Raw genomic sequence first — 27,098 nt, forward strand, 5'->3', positions numbered from 1 at the left:
GTTGAATTTGGTCTTTTGTTTGGCTATAACTGGGTCATTTAGAAAAGGGGCTAGAACAAGTATACCCAAAAGCCTATAAAACCTAAACAAAAACTCTATAAAACTTCTTGAAAACATGTGTCAGACGACTCTTAACAAGCATGCAAAGTTTCATGAAGATTGGACCTTAGGTGGCGCTATTAAAAAGGCTTCAAAAACACAATTTCTGATACTAAAAAGTTGCTCATATATTTGCACTAGATCTTCATATCATATGATAGATCCTAATATGATCAATGTCAATACAACTTTTCTTTAAATATTTGATATTATTAAAAAAAAACTACTTTTGTGACTTAGTCCTAGGTTTTTAACTCGAAATCCAAAAAAAAAAAACAAAAAAAAAAAACACTGCAGTACAATTCTCTGGACTCTCTATATCCATAATTATTAAAAAAGTTAAACATTTGCATTTGGAGAGTTATAACATGGTCATGTTTTAGTGTACCCTAAACCTATACATCCTATAGGAAAACTCAAAACTTCACAAATCTAAGTAAACTCATGCATCATATGTACTGGTGTTACTGGGAAAATGGTATTACCTTCCAAAAACTAAAACTAAAAGCACCTCTCATTTCACATGTACATGTACATTCAAGCTCTTTTTAACTAGATTTCACCATCAGCGATATAATTATACACATTTCATGTGTACAAGTTGTTCAGATTTATGGACAATTTTATTAACTGTTATCGGTTTTCAGTGGCCAAAATATCAGTGCATCAATTTGATAAAAAGTAAACCTGCCAAACAGCTTTGGAGATTTCATTCCTCATTCAGGTAGATAAGACTTGTATCTTCATGACTAGACAAAATGCCAAGTACTGCATTTTCACACACCTTTCAGGCAACTTCTAGAGGCTAATAAACTAAGTCTACATATTTATGAATAGGCATGTCAGGGCCACCAGCTGCTTGTTGAGCATGTGTGGTCTGGACTGAATGCACTCTGACAGCAAACAATGAGCATTTAAGTCTGAATGAAACAGTCAAGTGGACCAACCTCAGATGGACGAGGTAGCGCAGGGTTCGTCCTTGACTCAGTGGGGACGGCTTTTTGTTGTTCTGTCCGTTGAACTCGCGTTTGACTGGGACTGAGAAGGTTCTCTGCCGCAGGAATGTTTGATGGCTGGCGGGCATTTCTCTCAGATCATACATCACCACAAACATCTTCACCACTGTCTTATTGGGGTTAAATAAGGTCTGACACAGAGACAGAAGACAAAACATCCGCTTAGCATCAAAGCACACAAGCGCAAATACAAATGCATTTAAAGTTACAGTCAGTGAGCATTTCATCAGAAGCAAACACTGCAAAAATGCATTTCTTACTTAGATTTTTATCTTGTTTCAAGCCAAAATTTCTACAAATTCTTAAGGCGAGACACTGCAGGTGAAATGGGTAAAAAAAAATTAACTAATAGTTATGACTACTTACCCAGTTGATTGATTTCATTAATAACTGCAAATTTTGTTCTAAAATTTTTCTAAAATGTACGGTTTAAATATGCAAATGAGCATTATTTTATGAAATATGCGCTAATTTGCATACATTTCTAGAACATTTCTGGATAAAGTCAGTTTCAAAATTCTTGTTTAATTTTTTTGACATATTAAAGTCAAAAGTTGTTAAAAAAGTGGTTTTGGGGATCTCATTTTGTCACTCCATAATTAAAAAAAAAAGAACAGAAAGGAAACATTATATATATATATTTTTTTTTTTGAAAGGGATAAAATGTTTTAGAAAATCAAGCAAATTCTATTTGAACAAATCCCTCTGTAAAAACCTTCAGGATATAGACATGAAAACAAATGTTTGTTGTGTGTAAGTGCTACTGAAGTGGAGATTTATGGCTCAGTGTAGGAGGAAAAACTCATTTTGGCCTTTAAAAATATGGATTGTAATTAAAATCTATTGACACAAACAGATAAAGTGCTATAAAAGAAACTCTTAACAGTGTATTTTAGGTAAGCAAAAAAAAAAAATCTTATTTCAAACAGAAAACAATGTTTCAAGCAAAGACTGACTTAATATTTATGTTTTTTTTCTGTAAACAAGACAATTTTTTTCTCGTCTAGAAAATCCTTCCTGATTTAAGAATTTAGATATTTTGGCTTGAAACAAGACAAAACATCTAAGAAAAGCATTTTTTGCAGTGAATGCTAATAATCCAAATTGGTGGAAAATTACTAAAATCTCTATTAAAACTGCAGTTTATTTTTTATGTCCTCCAAAATCTGTCATTACCATGAAAAACAAATCAGTTACAGTTGATATGAGAAGGCTATTGGTTTACACAATGTAATTCCCCCATGTTCACCAGTAGAGGGCGCCTCTGTAAACCATTTTAATGGTTGACATGCTCCTTTGTTGCTGTCTGGGTATTACACACACTTGTGAGTAGTTCTTAATCACCTCTGTGATTCATACAGCTTACAAACTCTGTGACCATGACAGTACACCGCAGACAATCCTTTGTTATTTTTAAATAATTTGATGAATCTCACCACTTGAATGGTTCCTGAAGGAGGTACTCGATATCCCCTCTTACCGAGAGTCTCCAAGTTTATGACACCCTGAAGATAAGCAGAAGAATTCAATCAAGATAAAGTATAAACTTTTTAATAACCTTAAAGGATTAGTTCACTTTCAGAACAAAAATGTACAGATAATGTACTCACCCCCTTGTCATCCAAGATGTTCATGTCTTTCTTTCTTCAGTCGTAAAGAAATTGTGTTTTTTGAGGAAAACATTTCAGGATTTCTCTCCATATAGTGGACTTCAAGAGTTTGAACTTCCAAAATGCAGTTTAAATGCAGCTTCAAAGGACTCTAAACGATCCCAGCTGAAGAAGAAGAGTCTTATCTAGTAAAACAATCAGTTATTTTTGAGACTGAGCATTTGAGGTTAAAAAGTATATAAACTGTCAATTTGTTTCAAAAGTAACCAATCATTTTGCTAGATAAGACCCTTAATTCTTGGCTGGGATCATTTGGAGTCTTTTGAAGCTGCATTTTGGAAGTTCAAACTCGGTCCACCATAGAAGTCCACTATATGGAGAGAAATCCTCAAATGTTTTCCTCAAGAAACATAATTTCTTTACGACTGAAGAAAGAAACTAACATCATGGATGACAAGGGGGTGAGTACATTATCTGTACATTTTGGTTCTGGAAGTGAACTAATTGTTTAACAGATGTTTGTATTACATTCCTGTCTTTGCACAACCATACCAAGCTTAGAAAAGGAGGCCAAATGATAGAAAGTCCACAAAAGTAATAAAACCACTGAATATGGTGTAAGGAAGTATTGGGTCATTACCATGTAGGGGGAAGGTGCGTTATCATCAGAGACGCTGTAGAATGACACGTCAACAGGTAAGGTCATGTGACTCGGGCAGAACGTCCCACTGGCGCCGACCTCAGCTGTGAAACCCTCCACTGTACCCAACGGCTCCAAGCGATAATTCAGAACACACTCCTGCACAAACACACACAGATACATCTATCTATTTATCCATCAATCCACACCAAGTTTATGGGTCATTGACATATAAGGATTTTCGACTGGCAAATTGTACAATACAAAAAATACTATATACTGTAACTGTTTAAACATTAAGAATGTTGTGGACTCATAAATTCATATTACAATTTTTACTTAAGTTATTTAACATTTTTTTTTATCAGATGAATTGGTCAAAGCCTTAAAAAATGTCATGTGGTGCGACCATGATTTATATTAAAAATAATTCATTAATTCATGAACTCAAATATATATATATATATATATATATATAATAAATTACTAATAAATGCATTAATAAATAATATTTCTCCTACTGCACAAAGATTAAACATTAACTGTCTGAAATGACCCAAATTGCATAAAAATGTATTCCAAATTATACTAAAATGAAGAACTGTATGTATATTAGCTTTCAATTGAATATAAAACAACAAAAAACTGCCAGTCTGGGACATATATCTATAATAGAAAACACTCTGCAGTGGTCGCACCACAATATTTGGTCGCATCACATGACATTTCCAATTTAGTCAAAATTTACATGCACAGAATGGGCCACCTGAACAAAACTAGCTAGTTTCCCACAAAAGGTCACTATCAAATTTATATATATATATTAAAAAAAAAATACTTGTAGAACTTAGTATTTATTGTTTCTTTTTGAGGTCATACCACATGATATCCAAATGTGGTAACTACATTAAAAAAGGTTATAAGAGAGTTGCAATTCTGCTTGATGCTTCCATTGGTCCTTTGGCAAATTGGTAAATGATGCAATGTACTATCTTTCAAAGGATTTCAACATAAAAGTCCTGAAATGGTAGTTTCTTGATGGTTGCACCACAAGATGTTTTATAAAACGGAAATCATCGGACAAAGTTTGATAGAAATATAAATACAAATGCTTTTCAATTTTATACTAGATTACGAAACACTTTGATAATCATTCCAAATAGTGCAGAAAATTGATCTGAATGAATTTAGGGTAATTATCAAAAATCAAATATGCTTCCACAACAAACGTTATGGCCGGATGGTCGCACCACATGATATTTTGACACTTTGAATAACATGAAAAAATGACAAATAACTAATGTTTTTTCAAAAGTTAAAGGTGGGAGAGGCACTTTATATAAATATATAAATATATAAATATATATATGGCATGTTTTTTTACCCATTTAAACCAATTTTTAACTGAGAAAATGCAATCAAACAGAAAATATAGGCGTCACGTCATTAACCATATATAAACAAGCGTATTTTAACATTTTCATTACTGACAAGGAAATTTGATAATTGTTTGAGGCTTATGGTAAATGTGTGATAAAGCAAGACAAAGACAAAACCATTAGGCCAAGTAAAGAATAGGGTGTTGACACAAAGGATTGTTCACTAATTGTGTGCGTGTGAGTGAAACGATTTGTTCTTTTACCTCAAAGTTTCCCAAAAGGCTGGCGGGCGGAGCGCTGGCACTGAGGATCTGATGCTGAGACTCATCACAGTCTTGTGATCTTTTCAAAAGCCTGCAAACACACACAGTTTAGTCAGCCATTTTGGGTCTCTTCAGGGCTAACTCTAGTGTATGTGTGCACAGCAGATGGCAGTGTATGTAGGAAAGCTTCAGTAGAGGAAATGGCACGGTGAAATATGGAACAATGGCACTACAGCAGGAAATAAAGAGGGGAAAGAAAGCCATACCTTCTATTGGCAGCCCATGGCACACCTCTGCAATGAATCAGAGACGTGTCTAAATCAAAATATCCTGTCTGGCTTTTTCTTTGAGGAACCTGAGGAGAGAAAGAAGGAAGCAGATGAACACATTTATCTTTATTCTGCAAGCCAGTGACTGATTGCACAATGTACATTATATAAATATCTATTTATACAGTTCCAACATACTGTACCTAATTTATGTTTATGTTTTAATATATGCAAGTGCTTGGAAAACAGAAAATATTATGTGTGTGCTTTAACCAGTGTTGGGGGTAACACATTACAAATAACGCAAGTTACATAATAATATTACTTTTTCCAAGTAACTAGTAAAGTAACGCTTTACTTTTCAATTGGCAAGAAAATATCTGAGTTACTTTTTCAAATAAGCACTTTTTCCTCCATTTATTGATTAAAAGCTCTCCTGTCCCCATGTTGAGATAAACTGTGAGTAAGATGTTACTTTAGTTCTAGAATAAATGTGAACATGCATTAATTCATCTCACTCACTAAAAAGATACAGTATTTTTCAAAGTAAAAACGACCTTCGATGATCCAGTTCATCCATACTAATAAGTCAAAATGACTCCAGATAATCTAACATTTGTTTTCCTTTTTTATTGCTGAAGAGTTCATTTGTTCTTCTGTGGTCTACTGTACAGACGTCAATTTACTTTTCTCTAAGCCTGAGGCTTTTAGTGTAAAAAGGATTTTACATTTGACAAAAACAGAACTTTTTATATTAAAGACAAACAAGCAAGCCCTGCCCAGATTTAAAAAGTAACACAAAAGTAACGTAAAGCATTACTTCCATAAAAAGTAACTAAGTAATTATTTACTTTTTTAGGGAGTAACTCAATATTGTAATGCAAGGATATTTGTATTATTTAACATAATTAATTATTGCAGGTTTGCATTGAATTTCAGTTTTTTTCTAAAGGAACATCTTACTCACAATTTCTCTCAACATGTGAACAGGAGAGTTTTTAATTGATAAACGAGGGAAAAAGTACCTCAGATATTTTCTTGTCAATTAAAAAGTAATACATTACCTTACTAGTTACTCAGCAAACATAATATTATTATGTAACTTGTGTTACTAGTAATGCGTTACCCCCAACACTGTTAAAGATGAGGAGATGATCTGAGAAAAATGCTGATTAAAACAGTTCAGATGTTTGTAACATTTAATGAAAACCAATAGAACGAGTGAGAATTACGTTTGAGTGGATCTCTAGAGAACAAGAGCAGCACTCTTCTGGAGTAACAGCACCGAACTCCCACACACCGTGAAGTGTCTGAGTCATACGGTACGAATCAGAACTCAGTCCACAGAGCTGTCATCGGTATGATTTCAAAACACTCATGGCTTCATTTACTAATAGAAAGTATTTCCGAAAAGTTGGAGGAAGTTGTTATTCTAAGTCTACGTCCTGTCATTAGCGTGCATCAAAGAGACACCGCGGGCTGCATTTGAGACAAACAAGAAGTGATTCAGATGTGAGAGCAGATGAGTCACAGACTTGAAGACTCTGGGGCCCTTTCAGTAAGACGCTGTGCTATAATCGCTATAATGGACCTGGACTCTTACCGGGCTGGAGAGGAGAGGTAGGCCTGTGCAGGGGTGGAAGGCTTTTGTTGCGGTTCCATCGATGGAGTGGCGATTCTGTTTCTTCCAGTTACTGCATGACTTCAGAGGGGAGGGGGGACGTCTCTGTTCATTAAAAATTCAGCAATGGGTTTAAAAAACGAAAGTAATCTTATAAAACCAATTGAACGCATGGTAAGTGAGATGTATCAACTCACAGTCTGATTGCAGTGGTGGATTCCAGGGGTGTTGCAGGTAAGGTTGGCTGGTGTGCTAGAGGCAGAAGCCCAGTGCTCATGGTTCTCATCCTTCTCAGGAGGAGTGGACCCATCCCGGACATCCTTCTCTGCTCCTTCTTCATGGTTTGCCTCTTGGGTCTTGAAGGGCTGGAAGTATCCAGTCTGGGTCAGGCCATTCTCCTGAGGAGAGCTTGCATGGCTAGAATTCTTTTTCAAGGAGGTCCAGGACTCTCTACTGGCGTATTGTTGGTTATTACTGTTGGATTTTGTGACGCTGTGGTCTTCAAGTTTTAAACTGGCCACGTTTCGTGGTCTAGGGGAACAGTCTCGACTCCTGCGACTAGAGTCAGGAGATCTGCAACACTTTGTTGCTTGAGAAATACGAGGATCTGTGCTTGCCTCACCGTTGGGTGCACTCGAAGACTTCTCCTGGCTTGGTGATGCAAAGCCATTCGTCTGTGCTCCGTGATTGGCGTCAACCTGTTCGGTTTGAGAGGTCTTCAATTTATAGGTGCCATTCAGAAGGCTGTAGGAATGTTGCAGTCGCTCCTGAATCAACCTTGAGATGTCCTGAACCGCATCTGCAATCAGAGAGCCCTCGGGGGACTGGTCACTGAGGACCAAGCGCCTACATGTCGAGAGTTTCGGGGACGTTTTTGATTCACGGTCAGCTCTATCCAGCCGTGTTCTGCTTCTAGGACTCAAAGGGGTATCGAAGAGAGAAGACCGGCTCCTCTCTGGGAATTCTGGACTTGTTCCGTTGTGAGGCTGTGGGGTTGGAAGGAAAGGCTCTTTGGGTTTCTTCAAGCGCTCCTTTTCTTGCAAAGAGCCCCAGGTTGTTTTGTGCGCTGGCGGTTCTTGGGAAGCGAAGAGAGCATCAGGGAGATGGGGAGCCGTAGGGTCGCATAAATTCAGTCGCTGAGCAATGCGAGCAATGACTTCCTGTCTCTCCTGAAGCAGGGAGCCAATGAGGGGGTTGGTTTCACCTGAGATGGAGATAGGACTTGGGCCGGGGGTAACTAAAGGGTCGGTAATGGAGAGCGATTTAAAACTACGGATTGGTGACTCCATGCTTGAGGTCTTCGGGCTCTCTGCCCCGTCGGTACACGCCTCTGTAGGGGTGGAGTCCACACCACCGTTCAGCCGAGAGTAGAGCCACTTGACGGCTTTGCCCGGTGGCAGAGGGGACTCGGGGCGAGGGCATTTACGGGTGTTGAGAGGGCTGTGGGGAGGTGGAGAAGGGCGTAGAGGCCTGGAGAAGAGTGGAGATCCTGGCAGACGGAGGGAACTGCGATTCTCTCCAGGATGGTTCCTACCCTCTCCACGCTCCAGGCTTCTCTTGCCCAAAAAAGCTATACCTGAGTGGATGCTACATTTGAGTACGGGGTATTTGGGCTGACGAGGCAAAGACTGAACCCGCACTTTGAGGGCGACGCTATGGGACACGTTCGGGATGGGGAAAGCATGTTCAGAGGGTGTTTGCGAGAAGTTCCATATCAGTTCTTCATCAGCTGCACTTATTCTGCAAAATAGAGCAAATGTAACTTTACTGCACTGAGTCGAACGTTACAACGTGAAGCTGAAGTCAAAAGTTTACAGAATCTGCAAAATGTTAATTATTTTAGCAAAATAAGAAGGATTATACAAAATACATGTTATTGTTTATTTAGTACTGACCTGAATAAGATATTTCACATGAAAGATGTTTACATACAGTCCACAAGAGACAATAATAGCCAAATACAAAAAAGTGTACAAACACTTGATTCTTCATACTGTGTTGTTACCTGAATGATCCACAGCTGTATTTTTTTGTTTAGTGATAGTTGTTCATGAGTCCCTTGTATGTCCTAAACAGTTAAACTTCCTGCTGTTCTTCAGAAAAATCCTTCAGGTCCCACAAATTCTTTGGAGTTTCAGCATTTTTGTGTATTTGAACCCTTTGATTTTGAGATCCATCTTTTCACACTGAGGACAACTGAGGGACTCATATGCAACTATTACAGAAGGTTCAAACACTCACTGATGCTCCAGAAGGAAACACAATGTTTGAACCTTCTGTAATAGTTGCATATGAGTCCCTCAGTTGTCCTCAGTGTGAAAAGATGGATCTCAAAATCATACAGTCATTGTTGGAAAGGGGTCAAATACACAAAACAGCTGAAGATCCAAATAATTTGTGGGAGCTGAAGGATTTTTCTGAAGAACAGCAGGAAGTTTAAGTGTTCAGGACAAGCAATGGACTCATGAACAACTATCACTAAACAAAAAAAAAAAACAGCTGTGGATCATTCACTATTATTTTTTCTCGTGGACTATATGTAAACGTCTTTCATGTGAAATATCTTATTCAGGTCAGTACTAAATAAAAAGTAACATGCATTTTTTATGATCCCTCTTATTTTGGTAATAGATTCTGCAAGGTATATGTAAACTTTTGACTTCAACTGTAGGTAATGTATAACTTTGTCTGTCTTCCTTTCTCTCTCAACTCCCCTGGCTTCCTGTCTCTTCTGCTGGAAACATTTCCACAGTCTCCTTAAAGATATATAAAATCTAAAATCTTCTAGAAGATTTAACAAACTATTTACACATGCATTTCATTATCAAATCCCGAGCAATTCTGAAACACTATCTAGGATACTACCGAAAGGACAATCATCATGTCATAATTTCTTCCTTCCTACCCTTGAAAGTGTTTGTGTGTAGAGCGTAGAGTTACCTGTATAGGATGTTTCTAGGTACAAGTCCGTGAGAGGCGCTGAGCCACGCGCTGAGCTGCGAGAAAAACACGTAGGAACGCACAGCCAACAGCAAGGTTTTCTCCTCAATAAATCGATCTCCACTCCTGCAACAAACACCAAGCTTGTGAAACCTCCCTAGACCTTTGTGAAAGCATGTTTCTTAGAAGCACAGTAAGTGAAGAGCATGTCGTACTGTCTGGGCACTGGCTGTAAAGTCCATCTCTCTAGTAAGAGCGCATCTTGCTTTATTGCTGGATCGTTTATGTCTGTGCAGTCTGTGTTCGGACCATCATCGCTGTAGCAACAGTCAGGAAGCAGCATCACCTCGATCATGATGGGGATGTGATTGCGCCATAGTAACATGACCTCTGACCTTGTTCTTCTTGCCTGACGACACTGCATTGGGGAAAAAATCAACCTAAAGGTTAAGTGTGCAATTTTCTTGTCATGAGTAAACATTCTGATTGTACCCAAACAGGTTTCCCAACAGAATGTCCCCATTAATAAACAATGTTTTCTTAGAGATACACAGCTGCTATAATGATGACAATTTAAAGGATTAGTTCACTTCCAGAACAAAAAATTACAGATTTACTCACTCCCTTGTCATCCAAGATGTTCATGTCTTTGTTTCTTCAGTCGTAAAGAAATGATGTTTCTTGAGGAAAACATTTCAGGATTTCTCTCCATATAGTGGACTTCAATGGTGCCCCGAGGTTTAACTTCCAAAATGCAGTTTAAATGCAGCTTTAAAGAGCTCTAAATGATCCCAGCCGAGGAAGAAGAGTCTTATCTAGTGAAACGATCAGTCATTTTCAAAACAAATTGACAATTTATATACTTTTTAACCTCAAAGGCTCGTCTTGTCTTGGCTCTGCGATTCCAGTTAGGGTACGTCGAAAAACTCCCATCTAGTTTTCTTCTTCAGCTTCAAAATCATCCTACATCGCTGTTTTACCTTTTTCTGTAAAGGGTGTTTGACCTTCTTTGTATGTTCACTTTGTAAACTCTGGGTCGGTACTTCTGCAGCGAAGTAGGACTATTTTAAAAGTTGGTGGAGAAAATGAGATGGGAGTTTTTCCACATACCCTAACTGGGAACCTGGAAAAAAGTTCACGCAGACTTAAACAAGATGCACGTTTGAGGCTAAAAGTATATATACGGTCAATTTGTTTAAAAAATAACCAATCGTTTCGCTAGATAAGACCCTTCTTCCTCGGCTGGGATCGTTTAGAGTTCTTTGAAGCTGCATTTAAACTGCATTTTGGAAGTTCAAACTCGGGGCACCATAGAAGTCCACTATATGGAGAGAAATCCTCAAATGTTTTCCTCAAGAAACATAATGTCTTTTTGACTGAAGAAAGACAGACATGAATATCTTGGATGACAGGGGGGGTGACGAAATGATCTGTAAATTTTTGTTCTGGAAGTGAACTAATCCTTAAGAGCATCAAATACTTGGTTTGATAAAACGGTGCGACCAACCTGTGGTATTTTGTCGCTGCATTCATGTTTGGTAAGGACAGGCATAGCAGACTGGGCAGGTGGGCAGTGAACGCCCTCTGTCCGCCCCTTTACGGAACATTCTGGAGTCCGTCCTTCTGTGATCAGGAGTGTCAGGAACACCAGGAACTCCTCAGCATCATACTCAAAGAACTCCTCTGCTGCTTCTGAAAACAGAGGTGAGACATCCATTGAGTTCATTCATTCAAAAAACTTTCAGACTAGCACACTCTCACTTTGCAATTACGGGGTTGTGTTGAAAATCACTTTTTTGTTTCTTATGAGCCACACTTTGGAGTGCGACATACACTCTTAAAAATAAAGGTGCTTTAAAAGCGATGCCATAGAAGAATCATTATTGGTTCCACAAAGAACCATTCAGTCAAAGGTTCTTTAAAGAACCATCTCTTTCTTACCTTTTTATAATCTAAGAACCGCCTTTCTCCACAAATAACCTTTTGTGAAACAGGAAGGTTCTTCAGATGTTAAAGGTTCTTTATGGAACCATTTAGACAAAGAGGTTCTTCTATGGCATCGTGAAACACCTTTAGATTTAAGAGTGCTAGTCAGTTGGTTGAGGGGCCAACTCACTCTCAAGAACATTTTATTGGATAAAAATATGTCGGTCCATGTGAACAAACCTGCTTTACCTGCTATAAACTTTTCGGAGAGCACTAATATATAGATCTCGAAAGCTACTGATTTGCCTCAAAGCTGATAAACATGAACTAGAAACCCACAAACCTACGGAAGCATTAGGAGCAGCTTTAACATGTAGCCAGTTTCACAGTTTCAGAGAAGATGGCAGTGTTTATCCATAGCAAACACTTTTTGCTCTGTTTACCAGCTGTGAAAACTGGGCTAAACAAACACATACACCCAGCAGCAAAACATACCTGATCAACAGCTTAATAAGAAACCAGCGGTCTGGATTTAAATGGAATGCAGAAACACGTGTTAAATGCGACACACCAGATTCTGACTCAGACATTCTGACACACAGCTGGATTTGAATACCATGGAAAAACTAAAGCTGACTATTCAAATTACTCCTCGTAACAGCTAAAACATTAGCTGTCATAAACGTTAAAATTAAAACCTGAGCTGCAGGTGAATCAGCTTAATTTGAGATGACGCATAGGGCAGGCCTAGCTGTTGGTAATTATTCCATGTTTGCTGAGAACCAGATAGAGCTGAGATTCATGAGAGTCGGTTTACCCACAGCTTTGAGCCACAAACAAAAGCGTCTACATGGCAGTTGAGGTTTGTTAGAGTCGGCCAATGGGCCTATTGTTCTGACAGCGTCAGACTCCCACAACAACAGGGCCAACTGAGAGTGTCCCTTCCCTGACCATCTCTTTCTGTCATCATCTAAAGATGTGTGTTTTCATAGTTTGTGCACCACAACCATATTACATAGAAAAGATATTAAACCATATCACAGCATTCCACACAAAAAGAGAAAAGTGATTTTGTGTGTGTTTGATTTTCAGGTTTCACCTTCCACTCTGCTTTGCCACATTCCATTGAAATTCATCTTATTTCATATGTGACCCTGGACCACAAAACCAGTCTTAAGGGTCAATTATTCAAAACTGAAAGCACAATAAATAAACTTTCCATTGATGTATGGTTTGTTAGGATGGGACAATATTTGGTGGAGATACAACTATTTGAAAATCTGCAATCTGAGGTTGCAACAAAATCTAAATATTGAGAAAATCACCTTTAAAGTTGTCCAAATGAAGTTCTGCATATTACTAATCAAAAATTAAGTTTTAATATATTTATGGTAGAAAATTTACAAAATATCTTTATCGAACATGATCTTGTCATAAAAGAAAAATCTATTATTTTGACCCATAAAATGTATTTTTTGGCTATTGCTACAAATATAACCTGTGCCACTTCAGACTTGTTTTGTGGTCCAGGGTCACAAATATGAGCACTGCAAAAAGCTTTTCTTACATAGATTTTTTTGTCTTCTTTCCAGCCAAAATATCTAAAGAGAGGTAACAATTATTGTCTTGTTTTCAGGAAAAATATGTCAAAATGAAGTGAGTTTTTGCTTAAAACAAGCAAATTAATCTTATTTCAAGTAGATTATTTTGCTTGTGTCAAGCAAAAACTCACTTAATTTTAATTAATTTGTTCTAAAAACAAGGCGATAAGTTTTACTTGTCTAGAAAATCCTTCTTGATTTAAGGATGTTTAGATATTTTGGCTGGAAGCAAGACAAAAATCCAAGTAAGAAAACAATTTTTGCAGTGAGTTGATAAATTCCAGAACTGCTACAGTTAAACCAGTTATGTTTTAATTGTCTAATAAAACAGGAATATACTATTAAAATGAAGAGTGTTAAATATCAGTCATTTATGTGCTAATACAATTGAATTAAAGTAATAATAAAGATGTTGGTGATACATTGGTAGTTATGCCACCCACTAATATACATTCTCTACGTTGTTAAATATCCTTCTCATGACACAATGTTAAAAGTTCTGATCCAAACAACTTTCTTTTTTTTTTCAGCATGTCATGAGGCTGTAAAGGCACAGCATGCCCAGAATAATCCATGGGGTGGAGTACACGCAATATTGCTCTGCAAAGAGAAAGAGCCCATTGATGCTCTTAGGTTTTTGGTAGGGCTGTGTCAAAACAATACTGATGCATTCAAGTCTATTTCAGGAGTCTGTTCGTTACTCCAATCTGCCAGTGGCTTGGAAACCACATTTGGCAGAGCATGCATGAATCACCCTTTTTTCCAGTTCCATACTGGTGATACTTTTAGCCCAAACGTGTCAGCTGGTGTTCACACAGTCAATACACAAATTGTGGTTTCCTTGTGGCAAAAATAATACTGTGAAAACCAATTACAATCCTGAAAAACCAACGGGTGGAGACAGAATAGCTAGAAAAAAAAACAACAGGATACTAATTGTTGTGGAACTAATATACCATTTTCCTATTTTTGCAAAAATAAACATTTTCTATATATAGGCATTTTCAGGAGTTCATTCATGAAATTAAAAGCACAGTTTACCAAAAGCTACAACTTGGACACTCACTATTAAGTGAGTTTTTGCTTAAATAAATAATAAATAATCTGCCAATGGGGTAAGCAAAAAAAAAAAAAAAAAAAAAAAAACTAATTTCAAAGAGAAAACAAGATTTTTTTTCTTACCCCATTGGCAGATTATTTTGCTTGTTTCAAGCAAAAGCGCACTTAATTTTGACTTTTTTTCTGAAAACAAGACAATTTTTATTAGTCTAGAAATTCCTTTATGATTTCAGAATTTATAGATATTTTGGCTGCAAACCAGACAAAAAAATCTAAGTAAGAAAGGATTTTTTGCAGTGAAGTTAGTAAAACAAAACTTTGAAAATATTTGAAAAAATATAAAAATGCAAAATATATTTGTTTTCTTGGAGATGTGTTACATCAGAATGACTTTATTATGAGAGGAGTGCATGAACATTAATACAAATGTCATAATCAGTAAAAATTCTGATTTCTCTGAACCAAAATTCCAAGTTAGAGGCATGTCAGTTTGTGAATAACGGTATCTTATTTGGTAATGATCATACAGTTTGAAGTTGTGCATCAAAAGAAAAAAAAAAAACTCCAAGATCTAGACTTCTAGCAACTAATAACTAATAGTTATGACCTTGCTCACCCAGTTAATTGATTAGATTGATAATTGCAAACAGTTTTTGTATTACAAGTTTCCTAAAATGTTGCAAATATGCAAATGAGCCATTATTTAATTAAATATGTGCAAAATTCTTGTTTATTGTGTTTGACATATTAGAGTCAAGTGTTTTACAGAGGGGATTTGGGGATCTCATTTTGTCATGCCATAATTCAGAAAAAATATAGATCTTTACAATTATGGGGGGAATAAAATGTTGTATAAATTCAAGCAAATTATATATATGAACAAATCCCTCTGTAAAGACCTTCAGGATATAGACAGGAATACAAATGTAAAGTGTGGTGTGTGTAAGTGCTACTGAAGTGGAGGTTTATGGCTCAGTCTAGGAGAAAAAACTCATTTTGGCGTTAAAAAATATGCATTGTAATTTGTAATTGAAATCTATTGACACAAATAGATAAAGTACTATAAAAGAAACACTTAACAGTGTCTTTGGATGTTTTCTTTCCACTAGTCTGAAAAAAAAAACACTTTATGAAAAACCAAAAAGCCTTGATAGGTGCCTGAAAAAACTGTTTTTGCCTGCAGTGTGTTCTCTAAAGCACACTTGTGACATCATCCTACTCTTCCTGTTCTACATTTCCAGCACAAACACAGCTCTTGAGTCAGTGGGAGGGGCCAGAGCACTTCTGCCCAATCAGCACGTTTCAAGCTCCTGTCAATCACGAGAGCAGCACAGAAGGTGGAGGAAAGCCGCGTGCAGCTCTAGCGTCACCCCCAGCGAACAGCTGATAGTTAATCTCGCGTGACTTCACGAAACAAAGAGGCAGAGCTCTGCACAGAGTCTATGCTGGCAATACCATGACAGCAGATAATGATGTTTGTTCCTGTTTATTCCTGCCATGTTTACATGTAAGCTCATCAGGATTCCGTAAACATAATCTTATAAGTACCTGTAGAATCTCAAGGCTCCTTAAGTTGTTTAGAGGGAGGTATGTTCTGCACTGCACTGGCTGGATGTTGCAGTATGCATTTCCATATGCGTGTGAGTGTAGACACATTCTTACAGGGAACTCCTCCCACGTGCTCACTGCATGAGGACAAACCGCAGACAACAGAGCGAAAGAGAAGGGGGTTGAAATTGCCAGCTGAACGGGAGGAGAAAACAGGGGAGAGCAAGACAGAGACAGAGTATTTCCCTCATGTAGGTTAAAGGTAAAGTTTCAGCAGGGGAGGAGAGACAGAACATTGGGTTCAGACACGGAGGAGGAGCAAACCAGAGGCAGAAAAACACAGCACAAAGGGAGAATAAATTACTAGCACCTCATTGATTGCTTTTTTTTTTGTTATGGACTGCCTGAGCTTATTTTCTCTAATGCCATCACACATAACAGCAGTCAAACTAAATAAATAATGACATAAAACCATGAAAAACACTGCAATATTAAAAAAAAAAAAAACATAAAACAAAACATTTACAAGATAAAGCAAAACAAACAAACAAAACATTACAACATAAAACAACGTAAAACAAATGACATAAAACAATGCGAAACAAACAGACAAAAGATAAAAATATTACAACATAATCAGAAAAAATATAACACAGAACAAACAAAACATTACAACAGAAAATAAAACAATTACAAGATAAAACAAAACAAACAAAAAACACCAAAATATTAAAACATAAAACAAACAAAATATAAAAATATTACAACATAAACAGTAAACAATAAACCAGAAAACAAACAAGAAACAAATCCTAAAACAATTACAAGATAAAGCAAAACAAACAAACATTACAACATAAAACAAACCAACAAAAATAAAAACAAAATACCCCACCAAATGAAATTGCAAAACAAACAAAAAACACCAAAACATTTCAACATAAAACAATAAAAGAGAAAACAAACAAGATCAAACAAAACAAACAAAAACATTACAACATAAAACAAAAAACAAGAAACAAAACAATTACAAGCAAAAAATAACAACAACAACAACATAAAAAAATAAATAAATAAAATACTAGATTGCACAAGTAGTTGTTTTCCAAAACAACATAACTCATGGAAACACTGGGTGTTATGACATATGTGATAAATATATATATGCATGTGTGACTATTAGCAGCGTTGCAACATTCATATAAAACTTGTTGGGAAGAATTTACATCAACCTTTTCTAATTTCCACACAAGGGAAGGCCTCTTGGGAGTAAGGCCTCAAAAGGAGCATGTGCTTCTAGTGCTATGAACCGTGATCTGACACATTCTTTAACGCAGTGTAACAGGAAATAGAAGAAATTCAAGTGTTTGTAAAAAACATGATTCAGGCCTTATTCCCAATCACTGTAATTAACCCAATAGCTTTGCTCTGTCTCAGAGAGTACAGCTCTCTCCTGAGTAATTCAGTGATCCAGTCAGTTCTGGACCTGCCCTACCATAAACAAACAAACATGTTCGTGACCTGGAGGTGTTCTCACACGTGTTTGCTGCTTTCAAGCATTTACATATTTTGCCCTCACATGCCACAGAGTTTGAGTAAGCAGCAGCATGTGGACCAGATTGCTGGGTCTAGGACAGGACACACCAGAGTTTCTTATATAATTCAAGCCTATTCAGGCGCTTGTACAGCATTATTAGAGTGTGTGTGAATATGAGAGCATGCAACTGGAGACACACACACACACACACACACACACACACACACACACACACACACACACACACACACACACACACACACACACACACACACACACACACACACACACACACACACACACACACACACACAGGTTTTCATGTTTTGTGGGTTCATTCCATTGGCGTTTCTGCTGTGCATCTCTGACCTAAAAATGTCCCCACAAGGGTCAAAATTGACTGGCATTACTAAACATGTTGGGACATTTGGTCCTAATAACAGAATACCAGCACACACACACACACACACACACACACACACACACACACACACACACACACACACACCAAATGAGCATGAGACATCATGTTACTACTCTATATTCAAACCCAACCAGAGACAGGTTGTTCTTGTCTAGGTTTGACATCAACAAACTCACAAATGTTGTGCCAGGTTTAATGGGGTCATAATACTGCCTTTTACCTTTTTTTTGTAAACAAAGCCATAATTTCATTTTTATGACCACTTCTCACCCTCTCACTGAGAATTAAATCAATGCTTTTACTGTACATTAAGACTCCTTCCTATAAGTGGATGTCCTCTGTTATCGCCAGCTGTGTTAAAGTGCACTAGTGGCATTAAAACACCAGCAACTTTTATTCTTTACCACACAAATAATGCCTACAGGGACAGATTATCTAGTAATCAAACACTTCATGGTTTGTAAACGAATACATTTTGACACATACAGTGAGGAAAACATTATTTGATCCCCTGCTGATTTTGTACATTTGCCCACTGATAAAGAAATGAGCAGTCTATTATTTTAATGGTAGGTTTATTTGAACAGTGAGAAAAAAAATCTAGAAAAACACATTTCAAAAAAGTTATAAATTGATTTGCATTTTAATGAGTGAAATAATATTTGATCCCCAATCAATCAGCAAGATTTCTGGCTCCCAGGTGTCTTTTATACAGATAACAAACTGAGATTAGGAACAGTCTCTTAAAGGGAGTTACCGGTATAAAAGACACCTGTCCACAGAAGCAATCAACCAATCAGATTCCAAACTCTCCACCATGGCCAAGACCAAAGAGCTGTCCAAGGATGTCAGGAACAAGATTGTAGACCTACACAAGACTGGAATGGGCTACAAGACCATCATCAAGCAGCTTGGTGAGAAGGAGACAACAGTTGGTGCGATTATTCGGAAATGGAAGAAACACTAAATAACTGTCCATCTCCCTCGGTCTGGAGCTCCATGTGAGATCTCACCTCGTGGAGTTTCAATGATCATGAGAACGATGAGGAATCAGTCCAGAACTACATGAGAGGATCTCGTCAATGATCTCAAGGCAGCTGGGACCATAGTCACCAAGAAAACAATTGGTAACACACTACGCCGTGAAGGACTGAAATCCTGCTCAAGAAAGCACATGTACAGCCGTCTGAAGTTTGCCAATCAACATCTGAATGATTCAGAGGAGAACTGGGTGAAAGTGTTGTGGTCAGATCAGACCAAAATCCAGCTCTTTGGCATCAACTCAACTCGCCGTGTTTGGAGGAGGAGGAATGCTGCCTATGAGCCCAAGAACACCATCCCCACCGTCAAACATGGAGCTGGAAACATTATGCTTTGGGGGTGTTTTTCTGCTAAGGGGACAGGACAACTGCACCTCATCAAAGAGACGATGGACGGGGACATGTGCCGACAAATCTTGGGTGAAAACTGTTGAAAATGGTTGACAATGACCCAAAACACATGGCCAAGGCAACAAAGGAGTGTCTCAAGAAGAAGCACATGAAGGTCCTGGAGTGGTCTAGCTAGTCTCCAAACCTTAACCCCATAGAAAATCTGTGGAGGGAGCTGAAGGTTCGAGCTGCCAAACGTCAGCCTCCAAACCTTAATGACTTGAAGAGGATCTGCAAAGAGGAGAGGGACAAATCCCTCCTGAGATGTGTGCAAACCTGCTGGACAACTACAAGAAACATCTGACCTCTGTGATTGACAACAAGGGTTTTGCTAACTCATGTTTTACAAGTCCCGTAAAAAATGAGTCATGATAAAAAAGACTCCTGGGCATTTCACTTTGAATGTGTCGTGGAATGTGCTAGAAGCAACATAAGATGATTTTGCAGATGAGCCTTCATGGGAACGTTTTTTCCACTGAGCCTGGTCTGCATTGATATGTATGTTAATGACTCATGGTGATGCCAAAACACTGACCGTTTCTAAGGAGTCGTTTCGTGGTTTAGTTTCAATAAAAGGTCTGGCTAGACTTGGGATGAATTTTTGAGTTGTGAATGGCACCGTGTTTCCACACAGTAAATCAAACTCTGTTCTCTTTCAACAGAGCTCCAGCAATCATGTTTTCCATGAGATGAGATAAAAGAGGAAACCGACAGAACTACAAACCGCACACCAGTGATAAATGAGCACAGAACACAGTAGTGCAGATACATTCAGCTCATCATATCTTACAGAAACACCAGTCTTGACCTACATTTAGGGCAAACTCTTGCCGCTCTATGCATAATCAGACGGCATTGTAGGTGCTCGCATGGTTTCTCCAGCTGTAGATTAACCCGACGCTGCAGGAGCGAGTTAAGCTGTGCATTTATATAACCGGCGGCAGCACAGGAGAAAAAAAATATTTCTGGGAATTTTCTGCCGTAGTGAAATTTCTCTTAACGGCAGCTGGGATCAGAGCAATCGGTGTTCTGTAATTGCGAGGACGATTTCATGAGCCGTCACCCCTCGCCGCAATCCTGACGACTGAAAAGAGAGCAAGAGAGAAAGAGTCTGTAATAAGATTCTGTCATAAAGAAATGATTAGCTAATGTGAGTAATGTGTCCATTATAGACGACTCAAATCTTTTCCTTCACCTTTTAAGTTGTATTTTCTATACACTATCCATAAAGATAAGAAACAGCAGAAGAAAACAGCAGGCAGTGGAGCTTTTCTGTGTAAAACCAGCAATGACTCGATCGTGTTCTGATCTCTAAATATCACTTGGGTCTCTTTACCTTTAGCCGTTAATACAGAAGCTCGTTTCTGGCATGGAATTAAAAAGCAATAATAAATAAAAAGAAAATGTAATTGCAACTTTTTATTTCACAACTACTTTTTTTCCACAATTACTTTGCATTTTTTTGCTATTTGTAAATTTTGCCTTTTCAAGACAAATTTTAAGTTGGCTTGAAAAATCCAGATCAGAAAAAAAAAAGTTTTAGAAATTGTATGGTTTTAATTGCAACTTTTTATCTCACAATTACTTTAGCTATGAATTCGCATTTCTGAGAAAAAAAGTCAAAATTGCAAAAAAAAAAAAAAAAAGGGAAGAATTCTAATTTTCTTGTAAATTCTGACTTTATATCTCAAAATTGCAAGATAAAAGTGTGTTCTAAACAAATTGTGTGATAAAAAGTAGCAATTACTGACTGTAATGTGCTTTTATTTGACACTTCATTTGGTTTGCTAGAGACTCTGCCAGTACATAATATACAACAAAATAACAGAGTCATGCAAAAATAAAAAAAGTCACGGATATTATGATGCTGTTGCTTTTCCTTTTTTGTATATTGAGTCTCCTAAAGACCAAGTTTCAAAGGCTGCATTTATACAATACAAAAAATACAGTAATAATAACTAGATAAAAAGTTTGTCAACTAAGTTGGATTGAAAAAGCCTTACCAGAAAGTGTGAAAAAGTTTAAAAGTTTTAGAAATTGTAGAAATTGTATGGTTTTAATTGCAACTTTTTATCTCGAAATTACTTTAGCTATGAGGAAAGAATTCTAAATGTTTTTTTTTTGCTATTTGTAAATTCTGACTTTATATCTCAGAATTGCAAAATAAAAGTGTGTTCTAAAAGAATTGTGAGATAAAATGCAATTAACTATTTTTATTATTATATTCTATAACAAAATAGGCTTTCATAGTTTAGCATACTGGTGTTGTGTAAACTGTTTAATGGCCCTGAGAATCAGAGATAACTCGGTTAATAACTCTACACAATACACTGTATACTTTTTATTACCTACATGACATTTCTAAGCTGAAGGTTAATGAGTTTGAGATTTTTTTTTTTTGTACAAATGTACCAACCTCTACTAATTATTAATAAAATTTAAAAAAATGTAACAAGCTCCAATGAGTTGAATACATCTTTTCTAAGAAAAATCACTTAATTCAAATTATATTTGATACTATTTGTGGCATAAAGTAAAAAAGTCAGGATTTCATTATTATGATTGTTTTTTTCATCTTAGAAAAAAAATGCCTTCATAGGACACCTGAAGGGAAAATAATGTTAGTTTAGGTTATAAAATGTGGCTCTTAATGATATGCATTTATTAAGTAAGTAACTCATAATATTTGAGTAAATATAAGCTTATTTTTTTTACTTTTAAAATAAGATTTTTAGTGATTTTTTATTTTATTTTATTTTATTATTTTATTTTATTTTATTAAAAAAAAGGTAATTGCAACTTTTTATCTCACAATTACTTTAGCTACGAACTCGCAATTGTGAGAAAAAAGATGCAAACTTAGAATTAGAAGAAAAAGGGAAGATCTGAAGGTAAAATAATGTTAGTTTGAGTTATAAAATGTGGCTTTTAATAACTCATAATATTTGAGTAAATATAATCTTACTTTTTTTAAACTTTTAGAATATGATCTTTAGTGATTTTTTGTTTTGTTTTATTATTATTTGTAATGACTTTGATGCATTCAGGGAGCAAGAGAAATTGGTTTTCTTGATGCTTACACCACACGGTGTGTTTTTAGTTGACTTTTGTTGAAAATATCATCAAGGATTTTCGAAACCACATAAAACCAACAAATGCACCAATTACGATTCTAAGAACTCACATTTAAACTATTTTAAAAGATTTTTCCTTTGATGTACTGAACAGACTGGGGAGGAAGCTTAAAGTTGTCAATGTTACAGTGCGTCTAACACATCAAACTCTTCAAAAGACCAAGAAGGGAATCATTTCTTCTCCACAATGCTCATGGTGATTTGGTCAGTCGGATGAAGCGAGTGATTGTGCTGCTGACATGTATCTGCACAAGTGTGTATGCAAAAGAGGTTTTATTGGAGCACATGATGCAGTGCTGCAATAGCAGATTACAGACGAGTCCAGCTCTGGAAATCTGCTTACGGCCTGCATCAGAGAGATCAGTTCAACACACGTTTCTCTGCATGAGGCCGCTGTGTGTGCACTGATAAAGCTGTGTGGTCAAAGGCTGAGAATATAACTTTACATAAAATCTGACTGCTCTACACCAGCATTTAGATACACCTGCAACAGCACCGATGATATACTGGATCAGAAATTAACCAATGTGAACAGCAATGACTGGAATCTGCTTTTATTTGGCACTTCACATGGTTTGCTAGAGACTCTGACAGTGGAAAATAATATAACACAAAATAACAAATAAACAACATCACGGATATATATTATGATGCTGTTGCTTTTGCTTATTAGTATATCGAGTCTCATAAAGACCAAGTTTCAAAGGCTGCATTTATTCAATATAAAAAAAAAAAAAAAAAAAAAAAAAAACAGTAATAATAACTAGATTAAAAAGTTTGTCATAACAAACTTAAAGTTGGGTTGAAAAAGCCTGATCAGGAAGTTTGAAAAAGTTTAAAGTTAAAAAGTTTAAAAGTTTCAGAAACTGCAGAAATGTTCTGGTTTTCAGTCTGAAAAAGATTGAAGTTTAAAGTAGTTTTAAAGCTTAAATATTGAATGTTTTGAAGGCAATAAAGTGTCAGATAGATGGATGGATAAATAGATAGCATGTTTCTAGCATTAGTAGCATGTTGTTAACATGTTTCTAGCATGTTTATAACATGATTAACATGTCAATAACATGTTGTTAGCATCATTAGCATATTTCTAGCATGATTAGCAAGACACTAGCATGTTTCTAGCATGATTAAGGTTGTTAGCATGTTTCTTACATAATTAACATGTTACTAGTGTGTAGCTAGCAAGATTAATAACATGACTTGCAAGTTGTTAACTTGTTTCTAGCCTAATTAGCATGTTGTTAGCATGTTTCTAACATTATTAGCATGTTTTTAACATTATAAGCATTTTACTAACATAATCAGCATGTTGTTAGCATGTTTTTAACATGATTAGCCTGTTACTAGCATGTTACTAGCATGATTAGAATGAAGCTAGCATGATGTTAGCACTAGTAGCCTGTTGTTAACATGTTTCTAGCCTGATTAACATGTTGTTAGCATTTTCCTGACATGAGGAGAATGTTACTAGTGTGTAGCTAGCATGAATCGATTGTCACTAGCATGATGTTAGCATTACTAATATGATTTGCAAGTAACTAGCATGAGTAATATGTTTTTAACATGTTTTTAGCCTAATTAGCACGTAAGCATGTTTCTAACATGATTAGCATGTTTCTAGCATTATTAGCATTTTACTAACATAATCAGCATGTCATTAGCATGTTTTAACATGATTAGCCTGTTACTGGCACGTTACTAGCATGATTAGAATGAAGCTAGCATGTTGTTAGCACTGATAGCCTGTTGTTAACATGATTAACATGTTGTTAACATGTTTCTAGCCTAATTAGCATGTTGTTAAAATTTTTCTAACATGATTAGCATGTTTTAACCTAATTAGCAAGTTTTTAGCATGTTTATAACATTATTAGCATGTTTCTCCCTGCTGAAAAAAACAGCTAACACCAGCCTAGGCTGGTTGGCTGGTCTTAGATGGTTTAAGCTGGAAGTAGCTGGTTTAAGCTGGTTTCCCAGCCTGACCAGCCTGGAAAAATGGCCAAAACCCCTCTAAAACCAGCCTGCCTCCAAGCTATGACCAGCTAAAACCAACCAACCAGCCTAGGCTGGTTTTAGCTTTTTTTTTCAGCAGGGAACATGATTAACAAGTTATTATCATGTTACTAGCATGATTAGCATGTCGTTAACATGGTTCTAACATGATTAGCTTGTTACTAGCAAGTTACTAGCATGATCAGAATGTCGTTAGCATGTTAGCATTAGTAGCCTGTTATTAGCATGAATAGCATGTTTCTACATGATTCTAGTTTCTAGGCTTGGATAGATGGCTCATTTGAACATTCCCTCAATGTAAGTCTATGGGATTTTTTCGCAGTTTTAATCGTCATTTTTAGGAAAAGCGTAAGTCGGATCAGTTCGAAAAGATCCAGCAACTGGAGTCAGATCAGTCTGAAGATCTGGCCTGAGTTTGGAGTTTGTAGAGATAAAGCTCTAGGAGGAGCAGCAGTCAGAAATATTAGTCTCAGAAGAATAATAATAACTGTAGTTTAACTAGCATTTCAATGACTTGGCTTTCTCAAGCCACCCTAATTACACTAAAATAGCTGTTTTCTATGTGAGTATGTTAAACTGTAATTGAGTTCTGGGATCAAAGCTGAATTCTCAGCATCATTACTCCAGTCTTCAGTGTCACATGATCCTTCAGAAATCATTCTAATATACTGATTTGCTGCTCAACTAACATTTCTGATTAGTAGTAATAACAAAAACAGGTTTTACTTCTTTCAAATATTTCCAGCTAGTCCATTGAGACAGATATAACAAAAAAAAAAAATTTAAAACCTGACTCAAACTAGGATCCACACACGTCCCAGTGACCTAAAAACACCACTCATGATGTCTAATTAATATAATTACACCATTTATTGGTTTCATGCAGCACTGCCTCCATCAGCTGTGAGAGGTTTAACTTTAGTCCTGGAGCAATCAAACACACAACAGAACAAGTCCAGCACACAGAGACAGATTCACAGGCAGTGGGTCCCGATGCTCACTCAGGTCTCTCTGACATCCACAGACAGCTCTTTCGTAACACAAGTAGGGTGTTCTAAATTGGGGCGACTTATCATCACTCACCAAAGGGCTGTCCTGTGGACACAGGGATCAGGACCTTTAATTGCTCTGTTCTGTGAGGGATAGTGTGTCACAAGTAACATGCTTAAAGGAACACTCCACTTTTTTTGGAAATAGGCTCATTCTCCAACTCGAGTTAATAAGTTGAGTTTTACCGTTTTGAAATCCATTCAGCCGTTCTCCTGTTCTGGAGATATCACTTTTAGCATAGCTTAGCATAGATCATTGAATCCTATGAGACCAATAGCATCGCGTTCAAAAATGACCAATGAGTTTCCATATTTGTCCTATTTAAAACTGGACTCTTCTGTAGTTATATCGTGTACTAAGACCGGCGGAAATGAAAAGCTGTGATTTTCTAGGCCGATAAGATTAGGAACTACTCTCCCATTCCGGCGTAACTCAAGGAAGTTTGCTGCTGTAATACGGACACAGCAGGTGCAGTAATATCATATATTTTGAATAAATGCTGTTCTTTTGAGCTTTTTATTCAAAGAATCCTGAAAAAAAAAAATCACCATTTCTAAATAAATAATTTGCAGGGCAACTGTTGCAATATATAATCCAATATAGATCCAATATTGATCATTCTAATAATAAATCAGTATATTAGAATGATTTCTGAAGGATCATGTAACACTTAAGACTGAAGTAATGGCTGATGAAAATTCAGCTTTGCATCACAGGAATAAATTAAATTTGAAAGTATATTACAATAGAAACCATTATTTTATATTGTAATAACATTTCGCAATATTAAAGTTTTTTCTATATTTTTAATTAAATAAATGCAGCACTGATGAGCATAAGAGACTTTCTTTAAAAACATTACAACTCTTACTGACCCCAAACTTTTGACCGGTAGTTTGTATATATACATGGGTCAAAGACGAAAAAGGTTTAAGCTAAAAAACAATACGTGTTATACTGCTTTAAATAGTTGTTTTTCTGTTTTCTGTTTGATTTAATTGCATTTTTGTTTTTGTGAGCAAAAAATAAATATCAAACATTTTTCCCTAATTTACAGAAGACACCCACTAAAATGTCATTCAGTGTAACAATCTTGTCAGGCATATTTAAAAACAAAAATCTATTTATGACATATTAAAAGACTAATTACTTTCACACCAAATATTAATTACTTGTAATTCTACATTTTTAAAATTTGCCACTATCCTAGGTTTTGCCCATTTGCCAGTAAGAATTTTTTACTCATTTATAACAGCAATTAAATTGAATTTGCTCCCTTATTCTTTTATATATTTTAATATGCACAAGTCAGAATAAGCATGTTTGAATTTTTACATAAATATTGTATTACACTGAATGACAATCTAACATTATTTCAACCAAATGTTGAAAATTTTTTTTATTTTGAAACCATAAAAGTAGACACTTTACTAACATCTAATGTGCTTTCTATGGAAATAAAATCACTTTTGTAAATTTCTTTTGACGTGGACACCTTTGACCCATATATATATACAAACTACCGGTCAAAAGTTTGGG

At 36.4% G+C, this 27,098-nt stretch overlaps 1 protein-coding gene across 1 annotated transcript in view; it reads right to left on the reverse strand.

Annotated features, from left to right (window-relative positions):
• The window catches only part of atosa (atos homolog A), a 47,458-nt gene that overhangs the window by 2,538 nt on the left and 17,822 nt on the right, over positions 1 to 27,098 (reverse strand). The window contains exons 2-11 of the mRNA XM_073850306.1: positions 11,345 to 11,529; positions 10,053 to 10,255; positions 9,838 to 9,963; positions 7,095 to 8,637; positions 6,880 to 7,002; positions 5,274 to 5,362; positions 5,008 to 5,098; positions 3,366 to 3,524; positions 2,552 to 2,620; positions 1,047 to 1,246 (exon numbers count right to left, since the gene is read on the reverse strand). Coding sequence (XP_073706407.1) covers positions 1,047 to 1,246; positions 2,552 to 2,620; positions 3,366 to 3,524; positions 5,008 to 5,098; positions 5,274 to 5,362; positions 6,880 to 7,002; positions 7,095 to 8,637; positions 9,838 to 9,963; positions 10,053 to 10,255; positions 11,345 to 11,529 — 2,788 coding nt within the window. The remainder of the gene's footprint in view (positions 1 to 1,046; positions 1,247 to 2,551; positions 2,621 to 3,365; positions 3,525 to 5,007; positions 5,099 to 5,273; positions 5,363 to 6,879; positions 7,003 to 7,094; positions 8,638 to 9,837; positions 9,964 to 10,052; positions 10,256 to 11,344; positions 11,530 to 27,098) is intronic.

Source organism: Garra rufa, chromosome 11 (assembly GCF_049309525.1).
Source record: "Garra rufa chromosome 11, GarRuf1.0, whole genome shotgun sequence".
In the NCBI taxonomy this organism is placed as follows: Eukaryota; Metazoa; Chordata; class Actinopteri; order Cypriniformes; family Cyprinidae; genus Garra; species Garra rufa.